Here is a 21522-nt window from a genome sequence, read left to right as displayed (position 1 = left end):
AGGAAATTATACAGGACTACCCTGTGTGGTTTTTTTTTTCCTAACAACTTGTTTACTCCTGCTCTCTCCCCTTTATCCTTCATGGGCTTTTCCTACAATAAATTTCTTACACAGCTAGTTCCATCTTGATGTCTGCTCTCAGAGGACCCAGACTGACACAGTATATTGTTTATATACAGAACAGCATGGAAAATACATAGCCAGATTCAAGGATGAGTTTGGGTCTGTAAGATCTAAAATGCAGGAAGGCTAAACGATAGTATCCAGCACTGCTAACTGCTAATGTTTGTATGTACTTTGACCACCTCAAGTGCAGTGTACCCTTACTTTGCTGGCATTCATCAAAGATTTAGGTATGCAGTGCATCTTTGGAATGTGTTCACAAAGAAAGGCATTCCATAACAGTTTCAATAAATTCAAACCAACGCCTGCAAGCCTTGGTGCAATGCATTCTGGGACAGAGCCAAAGGCGTCTCCTGCTGACCAACACAGAAACAAGGATCGAGACAGGCTGAAAAACATGTTTATGCATAAATCTTTGCTCTTATTTCTGACTATGTCTTCGGGATTAAGGCCTCGAAGGGAGATTACCAGGTCAAAAGATAGGGACATTTTGTGCTCAAAGTACCACTCTATATTTAAAAGCAGAGAAACTCAGATGCAAGAAGTTTGATTTTTTCCTCATTCCCCTTAATCAGTCTAACTATAAACCAGTTAGATAGATAAATACACCCAAGGGTTTACTAGAGTTACTCGGGTAGCTTCTCTTCTAAGGGAGAAGGAAGTCACCCTTTGCATGCTGCCTGAGGAGAAGCAGAGGTGACTGAACTCCAGGAGTGGAGGACCTACCTGAGGCAAGCTCCCCATTGGTTTGGCTCTGCGTGCGTCCTCCAGATCACTTCCCATGCCTTGCCCTTGTCTCTCACAGCCATCCTTTGGAGTAGTCTTTGTTATCCCCATATTCCATATGAGAAAACTAAATGCCTGATCTGACCACAGCAAGGATTCCTGAAAAGCGAAGGATTTACTTCCCATACCCTCACTTGGAGCCTTAATAAAATCGAATCAAATGTCTCAAGAAGTTTGGTGAGTGGGGTTCAGTGCAACCAACACATAACACCACTCGGAAGGCTAACAGGGGAGGGAGGAGCAGGACTAGCTGAGCCAGAAGCGTGACCACACCAATGACAAAAGTCATTTTGCAGTTTGGCATTTAAGGATATAGACAAAATTGAACTGCTGATGAAAATGGTTGTTTCTGCATTACAGGGAAATGATTGGCCCTATCTCAACCAAGTTTAAACTCTTTGTTTTCCTCATTTAATTTTTAATTTTATTTTATTATTATCTTTAAATATTCAGGTACATACAATAAAATGCACAAATGCTAGTGTGCAGCTTGAAGAATTTTGACATATGTACACAGTCATATAACCGTCACCCAGATCAAGATATCTCTTAGTTTAAGGAATAAGGAAGACAAAAGGGAATCCTCCTACACTGCTGGTGGGAAGGTAAATTGCTGCAGCCACTATGGAATGCAGTATGAAGGTTCTTCAAAAAACTAAAAATAGGAATACCATATGACCCAGTAACTCCACTTCTAGGAATTTACCCAAAGAAAACAAAATCTCTGATTTGAAAAGATATATGCAGCCCTGTGTTTACTGCCACATTATTTATAATAGCCAAGATATGGAAGCAACCAAAGTCTCCACTAATAGATGAATGTACAAAGAGATGTGGTACATATATACAATGGAATATTATTCAGCCATAAAAAAGAAATCCTGCCATTTGCAACAACAGGGATGGGCCTAGAGGGTATTATACTAAGTGAAATAAGCTAAGCAGAGAACGACAATTACCATATCATTTCACTTACATGTGGACTTTAAAAATAAAACAAAATGAAGAAAACAACAGCAGATTCCTAGACACTGAGAAGTGACTGGTGGCTACCATGGCAGAGGGGTTAAGGTGGATGGGTAGGGTGGGTAGGGTGGGTGAGAGGCATAAAGAGGCACAAAATCTCAATCATAATATAAGTTGGTCACAGGGATAGAAGTGCAGCATGGAGAATATAGTCAATGGCTCTCTAACATCTATGTTGACAGTAACTGTACTAGTTAGGGGTGAGGATTTAATAATGTGTGTAACTGTTGAATCACTGTGTTGTATACTTGAAACCAATATAATATTTTATACCCACTATACTTCAATAAAAAAGATAAAGACAAAGATTCTAGAAACCAAAGAAAAAGAAAATAAGGAAAATGTTTAAAACTTAAAAAGGATTTCAGAAAAATAATTTTAAAAAGGTCTTAGAATTTGAAGGGGGAAAACTTAAGTTCTTTAGAAAAATATTTCTTCTAAGGTTAATATTTTTGTAAGAAAAAATATTTCTTCAGTTTGGGTGTTTATTGTGAAGAAGACTGATAAAAGAACATCCAGGATAATGTAAAGGTCAGAAAATACAGAATATGGAAATCAAAGCCAGTTGTCATTTGAATAAGTTAGTTTTGAATAATTAATGACTAATTTTGAATAAATAACTCAGCAAGTCATAAATAAAGCACAGGCAAACACTTGTGGTCCCGAAATGCTTTTCTAATATAATGACTGTGGCTCTCTGTTGAGACAAATGGAAAATACTAATATGATAGCTGCTTCAAGGTATAAAACTTGGGTTATACTCCTTAACTCTTTTTTGTTCTTATTCTGCATATCAGTATGCAACCTACCTTTCACTTGTCACTACAATATTTAATAATGACACAGAAAAAATCACACCTCTATTGTCAGCTTCACATATTAGTTTAAGGGGTTTTGCCATGATCTTTCAAAATACTTATTGAGCCTTTTTCTTTTGCAAATGAGATAAGATGGTTAGAAAAGAAGGTTTTATAAAAATCTGAAGGCAAGTCACCAAATACAATGTTGCCACTAGAAAAGATTTTACAATGAAATATTTTTGTTTTCATATTTGCCATGAAAAGAGAACATCTCATACTGAATATTTCATCTTGTTTCAAAGAAATATAGATTAGCCAAAGCGAAGACCAGATAACAGATCCTCCTCTTATTTATTTTCCATCATTTAATGGCCATGTGGCATCTGCTCCCCACCCACCTCCCCCAACCAAGATAAGGAAAGGGTTTGATATTGTGGTATGCTGGTAAATGGTTAACAACCATCTCTGGTATGGGGGGAGGGGGAAGGCACCTGATTTGCAGCAAGTGGATTTCCATGGCACATATACATACCCATCATGACTGACTTCAAATTACCAGTGTGATTTCAAGCTACCAAGGTGGTATCACTGAACATGGAATTGGTAAGAGGTGGGAACGATCAGGATCAGTCCTTTTGAGCCAGTAAAAGCTGGCTCCAACACACTGTCAGAGCTATGGACTGTTGGCCTGGTAAAGAAGAGAGGTAAAGAAGTCAGTCATAGAGGGGGAGTCTGTCTATTAAATTGGCAAGTGTGTGACACCCATTGGGTTGTAGGGAATGAAGGGCCACCTTGGAAAGGAGTCCTAGATTCTCAAGTGTCTTAGTGTCTAAAATCTGTGATTCTCCCATGGGTTGTTTGAGGGAAGAGGTCTAAGTGGCCACTGTCAAAATCTAGCACTTCTCCCAAATCATGGCAAATAGAGCTTCTTAGGAGGAAAATCCCGGGACACCCAAATGTCCTGTGGTTTTCTATGAGAGTAGAGACTGGAGAAGCTATATTCACAAACAGCTGTTAAGGCCTTACTGTGTAAATACACATCTGATCACTTTCAAAATGCAAAAACCTGAAAACAGGAAAAGAGCAGATCATGGCACAAGCAAATCTTTAGTCACTTTGCAATTAAGTATTTTAAATGGGGATGATGAATTTCTTATTTTAAAATTTTTAAAAATTTAAAATTTTAATTGAAGTATAATTGACATACATGTTTCAGGTGTACAATATAGTGATGCAACTATTTCATTTTGGTTTCTGTAAAACCCAAATGACTGAAAAGAAGAGAAATGACTTATTAGAGGCTAATGGGTTTATTAGAGGCTAAAAAAAAAAAAGCACATCTGCTAAAAGCACACCTTGTTTGAGAGTTCAGGCAATCACTAATCCTGGCTATTAGATCAGGAAAGCCTGGGTGAGAAGATGTATGCAGCCAGCATCGGTATTGCCATGGCAACTTCAAACCAAGCTCAGCCTCTTAAAGCCACTGTCCATGGAAAATGTGTTCCCACAGATTCTGCAGTGCTTCCAATGTCCTAAGATGGCTACATCCCCATAGAAATGGTACAGGAGATGATTTAACCCACACAGCACACCTGCAGAAGGAATTAATATCAGCACCAAAGCTTTCGAGGGAATGGTTCTTCACTTCCTGGGATATAAATCTGTTACTGTGCAACCTAACTTCAACCTTACCTCTGTCTTCTCTACTTTGCTAAGGGCCCTTTTCTTTACCTTACTTCGTCAAGCTCACTTACACTACTCTATTTTAGGAAGAAAAGAAATTTATCCATTTGCCTCCTGCTACCCTTTCCAGGTCAATTTCTGATCTTCCTTCTATAACAAATGATATGGTATCTCCACTTCCTCACTAGAACAAACCAAAATGTGATGTATTCCTCATGAAAAAATATCCAGTGACCTCACTTTCAATACAGACAAGTGATATAATATGTCACACTCTATCCCTGTTTATTTTTCTTCTTAGCACACATCGCCACCTGGCACTATACATATATATATCTATATATATATATATATATAGATATATATATGCACTGTTTAAATCCCCCTCACGTGAACTAAGCCCCCAAGAAAAGTAGGGCCATTTGGGCATCTTAAGCTCAACATGTCTCAAACAGGAGACTTGATATTTCCCCATAACTCACTCTTCCCCTGGCCCATTTCAACTTCGTAAATGGCACTACCATTGTTGCTCAGGTCAAAACTCCCAGAGCCATTCTTGACTATTCTTTTATTGACAAATACCTCATTCATTCAAGTAGCAAGTCTTATTGTTTGTAGCCTCAGAATATATTCTGAATCTGCTTCCCACCACTGCAACCACAGCCAGTCTTGACTCAGCCATTGTGGCCTTTTGCCCTTGTCCAAGGCTTCCTGCTCACTTGCCCAGAGATCTGCCTCTTAACTAGTGTGTTATGACCTTGGGAACAAAAATGTGTTTCATCTTTGCATCCCTAGAATAGAGCCTTAATACCCTGCAGGCGCTCAAATGCTTGTTGCAATGAACAGAAGAATCACATACTGAGAAGACAAAACCATGCTCACCACCTTACAAGGGCAACAGGGAAGTTTCTAATGCTCCTGAGATGGTAATTTATCTCAAGCAACTGAGAAAGATTGACAAAGATAGGGTGCCAGGTCATTTTAACTTTTATGTCTAAGTAAGTCAGCAAATTCTAACTACTAATAGTACATTTTCTATTTTCTGAACCAGTATTGCGCTTTTCAGCAAAAGACAACAGAGAAAGAATATCAATGTGGACATAAACTTGTCCCTGATACATACAAACATTTCTATCTATTCCTATATCCACCTGTATTTTGTGCTTCCTTTCACAGAAATAATTATCTGCTATTGAAAACACCAAATCTTCTAATCCCTTTGATAAGCTAAAAAGATTGTCTGTCTCAAATGATAAATAGATGAAAGCTAACAATTAACTTCAATTCACCCTGAATTCGACATACTGGTTGTCTAGACAGTCCTAATTTATTTGATTATTGTTCAGCATTCATCTTCACTTGAGACAAATGGACCTCACCCAAGTTAGGGAATGCAATTACCCCTTAATTTATTTTTTGCCCCATTCTTTCACTGAAATTTAATATACACCAAGGGTGCTCCACACTGCTGTCCTCAGATTCTGCACACAGGGATGCACTGTAGTTTAAAGTAGTAGTTTCCAAAATGTCTTATGGAATGCCAGTCCTCAAGATACTCTGGGGAAAAGTACCAATGTTCATGAAAGTTGGGACATACAGTGTTTCTCCTTCTGGGAAATGTGTGGGGCACACTGGCATATTAAAGGCCCTGATAAGTTCTGCAGCAAAGAGTCCTGTTTACCTTGGCATTTCTCCACTCTCTTCCTTTAAAAAAAAAACTATATGTCAAAACACACTCTGGGAAAACTGGTTTCATCTCTTACAAGATTGTTCAAATATTTACAGTAATAAACTTCCAGGTGAACTAATGCCTATAGCACAAGCCAGAAGAGTTGAAGCAAAGCTTTAGTGTAGCTATGGCTTATGCTCTGCTGGCTCTCCTAGTTCTTCCTCTTCATTTCTAAAAGTGACATTTTTCCTCAACTTTGACATTCATCACCACCTAGGAATGTGTACAGTGTACATCACATATTCAAAAAAGTTTATTTTGTATTATTCAGTGAAGTGGTCTCTGGCCAAAAAAATTCTCATATAACTCCATGTTTAAGCCCTGAAATGAATACTCTGAGGACAGTAAAAAAGTATAGTAAAACATCAGCTCCTACTGAAGTTTTAGACGCAATGTGTCCAAAGCTGGAAAACAGCAAAAACCATAAATTTTTGCTCACAGCACTCAGTGAATGCTCAGTCAACAAACATTTGTTCAATCGATGAATAAACAAATGAATGAATTAATGAATATATGTGGGTGTGCAAGAAAAAGGTCTTTAACTTAAGCCACATCTAACAGCAAATTAATTTAATCTGGAAACGGTCACTTTATGTTACATTTCAGAATTTATCCAAAATCTACAGTACTTCTGTCAAGCATTACTTGCTTCATGAAGTCCCTTCCTCTCCTGCTCCCTTCTCTGTGCCATCACTGAACCCCTGAGCCACCCTGAAACACCAAGAGCACTTCAGGTTTCTAGTTTTACCCTGCTACATAGAGGGATCCTAAACCTCACACGGTCACTGGAGAGACAAATGAACTAACAGTTAAACTAGAGAACTTAACTCCTCCGTTCGGGTCTGAATTCTGTCAAGTGCCTGCAATAAACAATGATCTTTATAAGTTATTACAATTTCACATTAAATCAGAAATGTATATTCAATATCGATGGCTTCAATACATAAAATCTGCAAACACCAACCTTGGAAAACTACTGAAAAATACTATCAACCACTACAGCCTTCCATTTTCTTCAACAATGTTGTCTCTCCCAACTCTTTCTTTTCAAACTATGTTGAGTTTACTGTTCTACATATCATGGTCTTAATATAGGTGCCTTATTTTTCAGTCTAAATGTCTTAACTATTTTTGTCATTGTCTATTTACAAATTCATTACTAGTAACTGTCTAATGACCTAATGAATCTTTTAAATTCTTATCTTTCACCACTTCAGTGAAATCTCAGTATCAGCCAAAATATTTATACTATAGGTACAGTGACATCAAGGAGGTTTCCATAACATTGGATGTTACCCTGGGGGGCAGGAAAAAAAGTCTATGTGTAAAAATATGTAAGTTTTGTATGAAAAGATCTAATGATTTTCATAGGACATGCAAAGGGCCATTTGATCCAAAAGGTTACTAACCACTAACCAAAACTATTCAAACAATTGCTACACATTATCCTAAACATGCCAGGAGTGGACTTTTCAGAAAGAAAATAAATTATTCATCTGAAAATCATTTAATCCAATAGGGTGTCCCATATTTTTAATGTAAATGTTCATGAAGCAGTAACAGGCCATGTAATATATTCTAAAATACTTTTTACTGTGAAACAACGGTCACTAGGTTTTAGAGCATCCAGTCTCAAAGTAAAGCAATAATAAAGTTTATTGCAGTTCTATGAATTAGATTATAAAGCAAGCCCAGTGAGGTGGGGCATAAAGGCGCACTATCCTGACAATCAGTACTTTAGGGGCCCAAGGTCAAGTTATACCACTAAGAATTCTGTGGCATTTGGTAATTCACTTGGTCCCTCTGAACCTCCATTTCAGTCCCTTTGAGCTCCTACAGACTGCAATTCTGTGCCCCTTAAACATGGTTAATATGTAATTAGTTCTCAAAGCTTATCATCTGGTTTTTATGTTCTTACTGACACTCTTACCTAATCAATTGATTAAATACTGCTATAGAGTGGGGTTTTATTTATTTACTTTGTTCTAGCAACAACTAGAAAAGGGCTTTTAAACTAAGGCTCAGAGGAGCCATGGAGAAGGTGTTAACAAGCACATACAGAGAGAGCCCCAGAACCTGAGAGAACTTAGTGTAGGATGTCAGTATGAGAGATAATGCAAACCATTTCCAGAATACAAAATGGAAGAAAGTGTTGAGACAGGGTCTGACAGAGAAAGCTGAAGAGACAGACCTTTAGAAGACTACTATTTACTAAAAAATACACTGGAAAATATATCACGTATCACTTAATCCAACCTCTAACTTCACAGGTGACAAAACCATGGTTCAAAGATTTTAAGCTGCCTTAATTCATCATGTTAAATGACAACACAAAAAGGAACAGATCATCAAAAAGAAAATACAAATTGCTCATAAAACCACAAAATATTTTTCACAATATAACAGTCTTAACCACCAACTTGTCTCAAATCTTACAACACTTAAAACTGTTAACTGAACTTCTGATTCATTTTGTACAGTTCTAACCACTTGAACTTAAAATGAAAAGTAACTGTCACGATGAAATTGATCCATCTCATACATGCAAGTATAGTCTTCAAACAAGTGCTGATTGGATGTCTACACTCTTGTGTACGCGATGTTGTGGATCTAAAACTACAATGTAACCTCAGTCTTCCTGGTTACACCTGTATCCAAGTCCTGGCAGGATCTGTCATATGTAAAATATGTATATGCCACCCCTGTACAAGATTGTATGACTCAATATTAGCCAACAATAGGCTTCCACATTTCTTTTTCTCAATTACTGGTCTCTGTGATCCAATTACACTATAGTTATACAATTCTTATAAAATCATACTATATTTAGATCTATTGTTAAATACATTTTTCACATTAGCTAAGGATTATGTACAGATTCTAACCAATTAATATTGGCTAAATGCTAAAATTGCCTATTAAATGTCAGGTAAACCCAAAAGCTCATTTAAGCATGAATATATATTAAAAAATCAGAACCTAAATAAATGTAATTATTGTATACTTTGTTCAACATAAAAAGTTTATAAAGTAAAAGTATCTTTGTTTTTGAAAAGAAAAAGACTAGGGGCAAAGAAGTGTCCTAAAAGGCAGAAATTAATGCTCAGCCTGTGCTGAACCTCAGCGTCTAAAGACTAAGGCATCAAAAATGAGGGCATTTTTTACTGTAAGCTTTTCTTAATTACTACAAAACCACAAGTATATGCTGCCAGGTTTGAGGTTAAAATGCTTAACATGCTCTTAGCAAAAATGATTCTTCAGGTGATGTATTTCCACACAAAGGAAAATTGTGATATGCTATAGATTGAATTGTCAGAATTCAGAATATTAGTCACTTTTCTTGCAAAATGGCTTTTCTGTCTCAGATGATGAGGAAGAGTCAATCCCTGCTGATTTATACAGCATCGAGTTCTGGGCAGCTAGTGCTCTCAATTCTTTTGGTAGATCTTGGCTTGTGGATAAAAATATAGGGAAGTTCTATTGTTTAGAATTACTCAGAAATATCTATTCAGAAATCTCTCTTTCTACATGACACTTGGGATTTAAAAAAGCATGGGGAAACTCTAATCACTCAGGACCATCAGCATTACGACATAAGTGTTTTAACAGTGTACTCGCCAATGTTGGGCAGATGTAGCACACTGGGTGATCTCAACAACTACCAAGATCACACTCTCAGAGCACAGTAGGCAACTATGTTCCTTCCCTGGGCCTCTTGGCATGGGCTTAATGAAACATGGCTTATGGCATCATGACTCCGTATCTGTGCTCCTCTGGTCTCTCTTGCTTGGTATGTCTTTTTTCCATCCCTTACTTCTATCTGTTAAAAGCCTGTTTACCTCTCAAGGTCCCGCACTTTGTTCTTACTCATAACATTAATCTCTCTCTCATGGCATGAATGACAATTATTTTCTCACTTGATTACTTCTTGTAGGACAATGGGCACTTTATGGGCAGAGACGCTACGTACTCATCTTTATATACCCCTTTCTCTGTTGCTCTAGCCACTACCTGGCATGTGATGGAGGCTCCCAAAATGCTTTAAGGAGCCCAGGCACCAGGGCCACCTCTGCTTGCAATGAGTGGCTTTGAGGGGTAGAACATTCCCTTTCCCTAGATGTGTTCAAACCTACTGGGAAATAATCACAAAGGAGATGCGGTCCAGAGGATTAAAATCTTAAGTGATTAGACTAGACTGCCTTTTAAAAGCCCATTCAGCCCAAAGACTCTGAAGTATGCATTGTCCCCTAGGGGTGAGCTTTTCCCCTCTCCCTAAGGAGAGCCAATTCAGAAATTCTCAAGGGCAGATTTGAAAATCCTATGTCACTGGTATCTGCCATTTGTTCTGTGTTAATTCATGCATAAGAACTAGCATCTAAAGTCAGCGACTGAACCACTGTACTTAAAATAACATCAAGAAATAGAGATAAAAAATAACTGTGAATTGTTAGATATAGTTAGATAGACAATTTTACAAGAGAAGAGAAAAATCAAGGGGAGCCAGAGAGATCAAGGAAAGGATCTTTAATCAGGTACTGAAAAACAGACAGGATGTAAATGCTCAGAGGGAAGCACTTCCATGTTAAGGAAAACAAACACAGGGAAGAAATGGAGGGACAAAATAAACATGGTGCAGTCCTGAGGGCAAGAGAGCAGCATGACTAAAGATCAAGTACATGCTGGGAAGAGTGGGAAATGCTAGCTGTCCAACAAAGTGGGGCCAGATAATTGGGGCGTGAGCTTGAGAGGCTGGTAATGGACCATTGAAGGTCCTGAGCAGAAGAGCAAAATAATGAAAATAGTGTTAAAAAAGATCAAGTTTGGGAGAGTACTGAAGGATGGACATGAAGGGAGAGCTCAAAGTAGAGGGTGGCCCCTGGGGAAGATGGTCACAACCTGGTGAGCTAACAGGGCCAAGGGTCTTTCCTGGGGATGGAGGAATCACTGGGAATGAAGAAGAGGAAAAGCGCAAAAGAGTTAGAAGGATCTGTTGACTGGGTGTAGAGGGTAGAGGATGTGTCAATAATATTGTAGTAACTTTGTACGATGACAGATGGTAACTACTCATTGTGGTGAGCATTTCATAATGTATATAATTGTCGAATCACTGTGTTGCACACCTAAAACCAATACAATATCATATATCAACTATATGACAATAAAAAAATGATGGGAAGGATGGTGATGCCAAGAACAGAGTCAAGGAAGTGAGGAAGAGAAGCTGGCTTGGAGGGCAAAGAGGCTTTTGGCCAGGTTGAATATGAAGTATGAACAAGTGTGAAATGTCCAGGAGCAGATAAGCTATGGGACAAGAGTTTGGAGAAAGAAAAGGATCTAAACTACAGACTTATGAACTTTCTACAGATAAAAGAAAGCTGATGTCCTAGAATGAGAAAGAGAGGGAGAGAGCGTATAAGAGCCCACAAGTGATGGACAGCTGAGCCTCGTGAAGCCATTTTAAAACTAGAAGGTCACAAGAATCTGGACACAATGAAAGGAAAAGAAAAAGGAGCAATCAGTGTAGGATGAAAATTCAGAATCCAATGGTGCCACAGAAGACACAAAAAGAGTTTCCAAAAAGAGTTGGTGGTAGATGATGGATGATGGATACCATTATACTACTTACAAATGAGCAGGGTTTTCCCATTCTCAACAACCGACGAGGTACATAAAATTATTTAATTGGTGCATGGACATGCTTTGTTTTATGTTTTTTAACGACAAGAGGGATATATTAAGTTGCTGCTATTCTTTGTATGGTCAAAGCTATAAAAAATGAAAAGAAAATTCTGTTAACATGGATTAAATTTGAGCAATGTCATTTAAAGTTTTTACTCTTCTTGGACCTATTTTGATGTATAATAGGAATAACACTGCAGATGATAAGTATTGGCCATATGTTAAAAGTATGAGGGTAACATAGGAATGTGTACAAGTCCTGATGAAAGTTGCAAGAAATATCCCTAAGCATTTAAAATCGATATAGGGATTAGGGAGTTAATCATAGGTCACTGCTAAGCACACACAAACGTGATGTGTTTCTGAGTTCTCAAGAATCCTTGGGAAGTAATACCTCTCACCTGCTAATGAAATGCCCAGTCTGTGTGCAGGGTTTATCCTAAGCCAGATTTGCATCTTTTATTTTAGTTGTGAACTATCTGGGAAGGCACCACAGCCAGAAAGCAATGGTTTTGATCAGTTTGGTGTTAATATCACTCAAATCCAACTGATAGAAATGATATTAGAGGGAGCCTCGTACCTTTTTCACAGTCACTGATGGACTGGAAGCTGGCTTCTGGAATAGAAGTACAACGTATTGTGCAAGAAATGCCCTCTACTTCCCACAAATGGAAATTAACAAATTAATGATTGATAGTGACCATGGGTGGATCCAGGTTTTGAGGGGCCCAAAGTTTATATAATTTGGGTGTCCTCTTTAAGAAAAAGGTACAAAGTATGAATACAAGATTCAGTATGAAACTGGTAGAATGAGAACCAGAAAGGACCTGCAGTTGTAAGGCCATAAAGCATAAGGATCACCAGGTACATGGTAAGTCCACCTCTGCTCATGACCAACTATTGGGAGTAAAGTGTGAAATAGGAGGAAGAGTAGGTAATCAGGCAGAGGGAAATTCAAAAACAAAATGCTCCTTAAGGAATACTGGGGCACAGGACAAGTAAGAGATAAAAAGAAAATCTCAGAAAGAACCCCAAATTGTGAAATATGGATGGCATGGAGATGGGAGAGGAGACAGAACTAATCCATTTACACAACACATTAGTGTCATATTTATTTTCCAGTGATCAACAATCATATTGCTTCTAGTAGGTGTGCACAGGACTAAAGTTTTGGAAACACCAGTCTACTTCATTGTAGGCACTCAACAAATGTCCGTTGAATGAATGAATGAATGAATGAATGAATGCAGGGAAATACTTTTTTTCTTACTCTCCACCGGGATCTCCTTGCCCTTAATGCTCCAACATAACATGTGTTTTTGCTGACACTCGCTGGAGTTGTCAAAGAAACAGCTCATGCCAATCTCTTCTTGGTGATTAAGACTATTTATCCTCAACAGGCCAAGGCAAAAGCTATCTCAACCCAAAATTAATTTGTAAGCATGTTCAGAGCCTCCTCAAAAGGATTATACACAAAAATGGTTACTGTGGGGCCACCATACGTACTCCTTCCTGCCTTCTTTCTCCCTCTTTCTTTCTGAATCAGATCCTGCAAGTGTATTTCAGGAGTTATTAATACCCTTCTGGGTTGTGGACAGATCAGTGTGGGTTTCTAGCTTGGGCTGAAACACAATTCCTAAATGTCAAACATCTGGCCAAATTTGACAGCATAAGTGACAATTTAATGTCTCAATCATGATGTGTCCAAGAAGATACCGAAAAGCCTCATGCACCACTCAATTGGTCAGCTACAAACCCAAGACAGGTCCAGGGGCACCCAGGCTCACCAGCTCCTCAGAGGGCAAGATTCAGGAAGTGGGAGCTTTTATGAAAGGACACAAAAGAACATTCCCTGACTTGCCATAAGACCCTGCTTCACAAAGGGATTTCTTTGGAGCATAAATTCCCTACATCTTCCTGCAAGTTCTAAAAACAATGGTGGGAATAGGTTAAAACTCAGAGGCCATTCCCTCTCCTTTAAAAAAAAACCTTTTTCTAAAGGATTCTTCCTCCTTCCTCTTCACTCACCAAATTTTCTAAGGAAAAGTGCTTAGAGAAGAGCAAGACTGAAGTAACACTACCCCAAAACTACAAAAATCTGTACACTGGTATTCTGTTTAGGGCAAAGAATGGGAAATCAGCAAGGCAAAGCAGCCACTCAGGAGTTTTGAAATGAGGGTCTTAAATGGAAGAAAATCATTCAGCCACTTCCAGGCTAGGTGATCCGACCTATGCAGAACTCGACCTGTTTCTTGGTTTTGTAAAATGGGGGTTGGTGGGGAGGATAGAGTCCACCTCAAAGGACTGCTGAGGACTGAGAAAATCCATGTAAAGTGCTAAATATAACTGCACAGCAAAAGCTAATTAAATGTTAATGTTCAATAGTAGTAGTAGTAAAATGAGTGTTCCTGCCTTCCCCTCTTCACGCCACCGGCAAAACCGCCCCAACCCCCAGGCCCGCCTCGTAGGATGCAGGCCGGCCGCTGCTGCGCTACTGCACTCCTGCATGCAGGAGGGAGACCCCCCCGCCCACGCCCGCCCGCAAAAAGCCAAGGCGCTATTGCAAGCCTCCCACCCAGAGCCGGCCAGAGCCCTTGAAGCTGCCGCTGCAGTCCACACTGACCTGAAATGCCGCCTCCTATCACAACTACGTCGAACATCTGGCTCGCGACACTCGCCTTCTCCGGACTCGCCATGCTCTGGTTGAGACTCTCCCTGGCCGTGCGTGGGTACAGGAGTGCGGACGGCCAAAGGCGGGGCGGACCCTTCTAACGACCCTTGGGGGCAGCCCGGGGGCGGAGTCGATTCCTTCAGCGACACCCGGGCGGAGCCGGACACTGAGGGCGGAGCGGACCCTTATACTGATACTCCGCTGGAGCCCGGGGGCGGAGCCGATCCCTCCACAAATGTTCTGAGGGAATCTGGCACTGAAGACTGAGTGGACTCTTGTGCCAACACTCGGGAGTTCATGGGTGTAAGAGATGCTTGTTTGGAACTCCGGGGGTTGCTGAGCACCGAGGGCGGAGCGGACTCTTGTACCGATGCTTAGGAGGAGCCCAAGAGCTGGAAGGATCCCTGTACAGAACTCCGGTGTGTGCAGAGCACCGAGGGCGGGGCGCACCCTTGTATCGATGCTTGGGAGGAGCCCAAGAGGGGAAGGATCCCTGTACCGAACTCCGGGAGGTGCTGAGCACCGAGGGCGGGGAGCACCCTTGTAGGGACTCCAGGGAGGAGTTGGAGAACGGGACAGACCTTAGAAGGGGCAAGCCAGATACCGAGAGCTGGGTGGACTCTCGTAATAACAACCGAGGGGAGTTACTGCGTACAGGATGTCCTTGTACCGAACCCCAGGGGGAGCGGGGCCCAGAGGGCGGCACGGACCCATATACTGGCATTTGGGGAGTGTCATTGGTGGATGAAGGTGCTAGTACCGCTATTCTGAGAAAGGCAGGCACAGACGGCGGGATGGGCCCGTGTACCGACTCTTGGAGGGAGTTATCGGATGTGGGAGGTTCTGGTACTGATACCGAAGAGAGGATGGGCGCCGAGGGTGGCGCGGACTCCTGTGCTGACCATCGTGGGGAGTCTGAGAACAGGGCGGGTCCTTGTACCGATATCCCCGGAATGCCTGTGTCCCGGTTGGAGTCTGGGGCGGCCCCCTCGGTGGTGCTTAAGCGGTTGGCGGACATGGGGATCCGGTGGCTCGGGCCGTGGGCGCTTAAGTCCCAGAGGCCAATCCTGTAGTCTGTGTCAGTCCTCCGGGTGGGACCGGGGCCGGGCTGGGCGGGCGCGCTGGAGCTCCACAAGTGTCCCAGGTCTGGTGTGGACACGTTGGACGGGGAGCTGGAAAACTGATGGGAGAGGGTCCGCCACTCAGAATGGATGCTCCACCCGGTTAAGGAGGACGAGGCTGCGCCCAAGCTGTCGGCCGGGTCCGGGGTTTGGCCAGCGGTGCCCCGATGGCTGGGCGCACGCTCTGCCTCGCGCCCTCTCCCGCCGACACCGCCGCCAGGGGAGGACGGCGGGCTGTTTGTGCTCACAGTTCTGGAGCGCGGTGGCAGTTGACGGTAGCTGGGGGCCACGTTCGGCTCTTCTCTGCCCTTCCCCCACAGGCGCTCGCCTCCCGGGCCCCAACCTCCCCACCCGCCGAGGGAGGGGAGACCAGGCTCTGAGGTGTCCTGGCTCCACCCTCCCCGCCAGCCCGCGGTGCTCGCGAGGAGCTCCCTCGCCCCGGAGTGGCCGGGAGACACCACCGAAGTGGAGTGGGGGTTCGGTAGCCGCGTGGGGATTTCAGCCTGATGCTTTTATTCTTACGCTTTAACTTCAAGACGGCTGGGCCGGCGCGGGCTTAGGGAACGCGGGTAGTTGAAGGAAGCGTACCTGGATGACAGGGTCGCAGGGACGCCGCCCGACTTGGTTTGGCTCCTTTGTGACGTCACGGGGCCGGGTGAGGTCTGCGCAGCCGCGAGCTCCCTAGGGAGGGGGCGGGGTGAAGTGAGAACTGTCATTTGGGGGAGACTTGTCAATTACTGGTTCTCTATGGGTTTTTCCATCTGAGGTACTTAACCAAAATCGAAGTAGGCGAGAACATTCACAGCCGTCACAGATTAAGTGGGGCCTGCAGTTTAAAAGCTAAGGTCAAGGAGGCTCAGGTGCAGAAACAAAAAAGAAAACGTGTTGCCCCATCCTACTGAAAAGAGGAATATTTAGTGCAGGTATTTTACTCTCCAGCCAGTTCTATTCCTTTCTTAAATTTCTACTTTATACTCCTAGAGCTGAATTTGCCATCAGTAGAACCCTCAAAATAGATGTAATTATGACATGAGTTTAGAGTAAGTGACGAGAACTCTAGGAAGTTAACAAGTACCTATAAACATTTCTCCTGCCAGCCCCCAGCCCCATTCTGTATTAAACAATAGCTTGTTTAAAAAACTGTAAGGAAATACAGATTTAGTCTTTTCTTTTTATGGTTTTAATAGCTTTTACTTTCTAGAGTGGAGACTTATGACTAAACTGGTATCATTTTCATCTTGTTAGACTTTGAAGTAAATAGAGGAAACAATAAAGAATTCAGCCCTTTTTAATATGATTCTGTCCAACTTTCTCCCTGTTCCTGTGTCTTTCATTCTTTTCATTCAAATATCTGATTTCATACTATGCGCTAGATACAAAGGCCAAGGTACTGGGAATACACAGGTGACACAAGACAGTTGGAGACCTTCATCAAGCATTCAGTCTGCTAGAGGAGCTAGTAGAGGAAACAGCCATATTCTTGATGTGCCAATCCAAACCGATAAATGTTATGTTGGAAAGATTCATAGTGGTAAGAAAGAGTTAGGGTGTCTTGCCCACACTGGGGGTTAGCTTTAGGAGGAAGGAGTGTAAAAATATCCCAGAAAGAGGGAACAACGTGGGCCAAGCCCTTGTGGTAGAAAGGAGTATGGTTCACTGGAGGAGTTGAAAGCCAGCCAGTGGGGAGAAGCACAGGAGACAAAGCTGCTGAGGTGGGCTGGGCCAAAGTGAGATCCCTGACCTGTGTTTTCAAGTAGTGGAAGCCACTGCAAGATTTTCACCAAGGGACAATATGACTAGACACATTTTGAATAGGGGTATCTGCCTGCCATGTTGGGTTGAAGGAAATAAGAGTAGATAGATACAGGGAGACCAAAGTTTAGAATTCTTCAAAGAAAGATGGTGTCTTGGACTAGGTATGTGGTGGTAGTGGAGCTGGAGAGATGTGGACATTTTAGAGACATTTATGTGTAAAACTGAAAGGCCTAGGTTGTGGCTAGGCTTTGGAAGATCAAGAGCAAGATTCTGGACATGTTAAGTTTCAAATGCCTCTGAGACATCCAGATGAAAGAGAGTAGAGAACTAAACATAAAGCCTAAGATGCAAAGCAGGAGTTTGGATGGAGATATAAATGTGGGAGTCTTATTAAATAAATAATGAATGGAATGGATGAGTGGAAATATGAGTATTTTCTCCCTTCATTTTACTTGTTTATGTTGTATACTTTGTATATCTTTAGTAATAAAAACAATACGTTATTTAAAAATAGATATATAAAGGAATAATGTGACATATCCTGCAAGTGTTATTTCCTGCCTTGTGTGACCTTGGAATTACTGATTGGTGCCTGTCTCTTCATCTGTATTATAAGTTGTTGCATGGGTCAGGGTTCCGGCAAGAAACAGAAAAGTCTACATCGACTATTTGAAGGAATTATATTAAAAGATATGAGCAAGGTACAGAGAAACCACAAGGATCTGAGCAGTATGAGCAAGAAGGCATCACTATGAAGGGGTAAGGGAGAGAGCTGTAATCAGAACTTGACAACAGAGGTGTTTGGAAAGGGCTGCCTGACACAAGGTGTGGCCTTTAGTTCAGCCTTCAGAAAACCAACATAGAATGAGCTAGGATCAATAAATAAGCAACTTCTCCCCACTCCTTCCCTCCACTCTCCCCCTGGTCCTCGGCATTGTCCTAACCCTTTCAGAAGCTAGAAGGCAAAGGAGCCTGCTTTTGCAGTCTATATAGGTCAGCCTTCAGCCTTCAAGGCACAGCACAAGCTAAGAGGACTGGTGGGTGCACCTGGAAGGGCCAGGGAAGGTATCCAGTACAAGCACCCTTGGTTGTGGTGAGGGTTCAATGAGCAAATGAATATGAAACACTTAGATAATTACTCAATACATACATTTTAATTCCTAAAAACTATATTATATCATGTCACAGATTGTAATTTAGATCACAATCCTCTAACATTAAGCATTTGGTATTTTCCAATTGTTTTATATAATACAGAACATGAGGATGAGCATTTTTGTGCATAAAATATTGTACATATTTCTTAGAATTTCCTTGAGATAGAATCCCAAGAATACAATAATGGGGAGGAGAATAAGAGCATTTTAAAGCTCTTTGAAACTACCAAATTACTCACCCAAAGGATCACACAAATTTGCACCCCATCAGCAATGACCAAGATGGCTGTCTTCTTATTGCTCCCACTCCATCATGGAGCAAGTTTCTTAACTTGAAAGGTGAAAAATCAGCATGGCACTGCTATTCTAATCTGTGTTTGATTACTGATGAAACACTTCTTTCCTATATTTACTAGCTATTTCAGTTTTCTTTGTGAATGTTCAGCCCATGCCTTTCTATAGTTGATTTCTGTAACTACTTTATGTAATGTATTAACCCCTTGCTTGGTATTCTCACTGCAGACATAGTTTATTCTAATTTATATTTTAGTGTTTCTGGCAATTTAGATATGCAGAAATTTTAAATTCACATGCTTGCATCTATTCTTTAGTGATTTCTTCCATTGCTTTTATACTTAGAGACTTGAAAGATAAAATCTGTTTTGTTATTTGATGGTTTGATATTCTAAATTTTAATTATTTCATTCCTATCTGCTGAATGTATTTTGTTATGTGCTATAGGGTGAGGCTCTAGATAGACACTCCCACTGTTGGATTCCCCTGAGGAAGGCGCCGCCCCAAATCACTCACCAAAGACGTTTCTTGATGCAACAAGCAAGAGGAATTTATTCGGAAGCCAACTAGTTGGGGTCCAAGTCAGCCTGTCGCAGCAGGTCTCAACGAGGACCCTGAGTACTTACAACTAAGTGGTTATATAGGATTTTCTGAGGCATTCAGCCCTAGAGAATTACCATGGTTACAGATTATGTTGTAGTAACAAGATAACAATACTACATAGCAAGATAACAATACTACAAAGGCAGTAATTTTTCAAACCTACGATTTCTGGGTTAGTGCCACGTCCTGGGGGTGTAGCAAGGTAGGGTCAGCTTTTATGCTTAACTAACCGAAAGGTTAGCGCTGCCAGCAGTCATGATTGATTAACTTGTTTTTCCAGAGGAGTTACCTGGTTTCAGTTGTTCCCTCTGAGTCATATATCAGAATGGCTTTTTGGGCTTCAAGATGGCTACTCTTAGGCTAACTTATTTCTCAGGGAGGTTGGGGTCCTACACCACAAGCACCCAAATAGTTAGCCAGTCATAACAAAACTGTCTATTAGAAAGATCCATTCTCCACTGATATGTTTTACTTCATTTAACATAAATGCCAAGATCTGGTTTTGAACCATCTCCTATTATACTGAGTGACTTATTCTTGCCACACTGCCATTGATGCCACGTTGCTTTATAGATTTTACCAGATGGAAGGATTAGTCTCTTCCTAATACTTATCTTTATGAATTATTTACAATATTCTTACATATTCTTTCCATTAACATGTTCTTATACATCGAAGTGAATTTTTGAATCATTTCATCAATTAAAAACTCTCTTGGTTAATTTAATTGGGATGATGATTATTCCTAAACATTAATCTAGGACACTTGGGAAATGTCATTTAACATCTTTTTTAAAAAGATCTCTTTATTTCCAGAATACTTAGAGGAAATTGTTTTATTTAACCCTGAAATCAAACCATTTTGTGAGGATAATATGAATCTGTGTGTGGGTGCGCATGATCACAAACCCTTTTAATCTGTGGATTTTTAATTTGAGGTTTTTATTAACCCCTATGCTAGGATAGTTCTCAACTCTAACTTGGATTATTACATTGCTTTTAAATGATTTCCTTCCGAAATACACCTATAATTGTGGGAACATCTTTTTATGTCCTCTATCATTGTTGTCATCTCTTTGTTCTTTCCCTCTGAATTCTGAGGAGCTAATGAAATTTATCCTTCAATGACTGATTTAATTTTCTGCAGTTCTAATTCTATTCTTCACTGCTTCTACTGCAGATTTTGACTATGCCATTTCAGTTTAAGGTTTTACCTTAAATTCTTATTTCACCAAATTTACTTTTCATTTATGCCATGTATATCTCGTGTATTTTCTCCTACGACTTCCTAATTAGAGACCTAGTTTTATGCATTTTCTGGGGACATCAACTCTTTTAAAAATGCTCATCTCTGTCTGCAGACATGTATTGCACTCTCATACATTGCTCGCTCTAGTGCAAAATGCTACAACCCCTGCAGAGAGGAATTTAGTAATATCTAACAAAATTACTCATGCATTCACCCATTGACCCAGCCTCTCTACTTCTAGGAATTTGCCCTAGTGATGCAATTACACAAGCAGAAAAAAACATATGAACAAGATTATTTATTGTGGAATTATTTTAATAGCAAAATATTCAAGATAATTTACATGCCCATTCATAGGAAATTGGCTGCAGAAACCTTGTTTACATAATGAAATACTGTGCAGTCATTAAACAAAAATGAAGATAATCTCTATGAACTAACTGATATGAGTGATTTTCAGGATATATTATCAAGTGATAAAATCAAAGTATGAAAGAATATATATAACTTACTTCATGTTATGTTATGAATATATATATTCAAGCAAGGATCTCAGCAGAGTCTAAAAACCTTCAGTGCAAAATTATTAGGAAAAGTTTATTCATATGGTCTCCAAGTATTACTCCATAGATTATTGTATTAATTATAAAATAAAAAAATATTCCTTTACAGTTAGGAGATCTGGTAGTCATTACCATAAACACATGATCAAACCTAAGATCACCAAGTATCAATAATCTAATATATCATGTCCTATGATGCAATAAGTACACAAACTTATGCAATATTCTTACCAAAAATGTCTAACTTGAATCCAATAGCAGAAACAATCACACAGATCTACAC

The 21522-nt window shown here is 40.5% G+C and overlaps 1 protein-coding gene across 2 annotated transcripts in view; it reads right to left on the bottom strand.

Annotated features, from left to right (window-relative positions):
• The window catches only part of MAOA (monoamine oxidase A), a 61209-nt gene extending 46492 nt beyond the window's left edge, over window positions 1-14717 (bottom strand). For both annotated transcript variants that reach the window (XM_017651324.3, XM_017658965.3), the window contains exon 1: window positions 14450-14717. In XM_017651324.3, coding sequence (XP_017506813.1) covers window positions 14450-14522 — 73 coding nt within the window. In that variant the 5' untranslated portion in view covers window positions 14523-14717. The remainder of the gene's footprint in view (window positions 1-14449) is intronic.
• Between the last annotated feature and the right edge of the window lie 6805 nt (window positions 14718-21522).

This window comes from Manis javanica, chromosome X (assembly GCF_040802235.1).
Source record: "Manis javanica isolate MJ-LG chromosome X, MJ_LKY, whole genome shotgun sequence".
Classification (NCBI taxonomy): domain Eukaryota; kingdom Metazoa; phylum Chordata; class Mammalia; order Pholidota; family Manidae; genus Manis; species Manis javanica.
The sequence above is the reverse complement of the archived record's forward strand: the minus strand, read 5'-3'. Positions and strand labels throughout refer to the sequence as shown.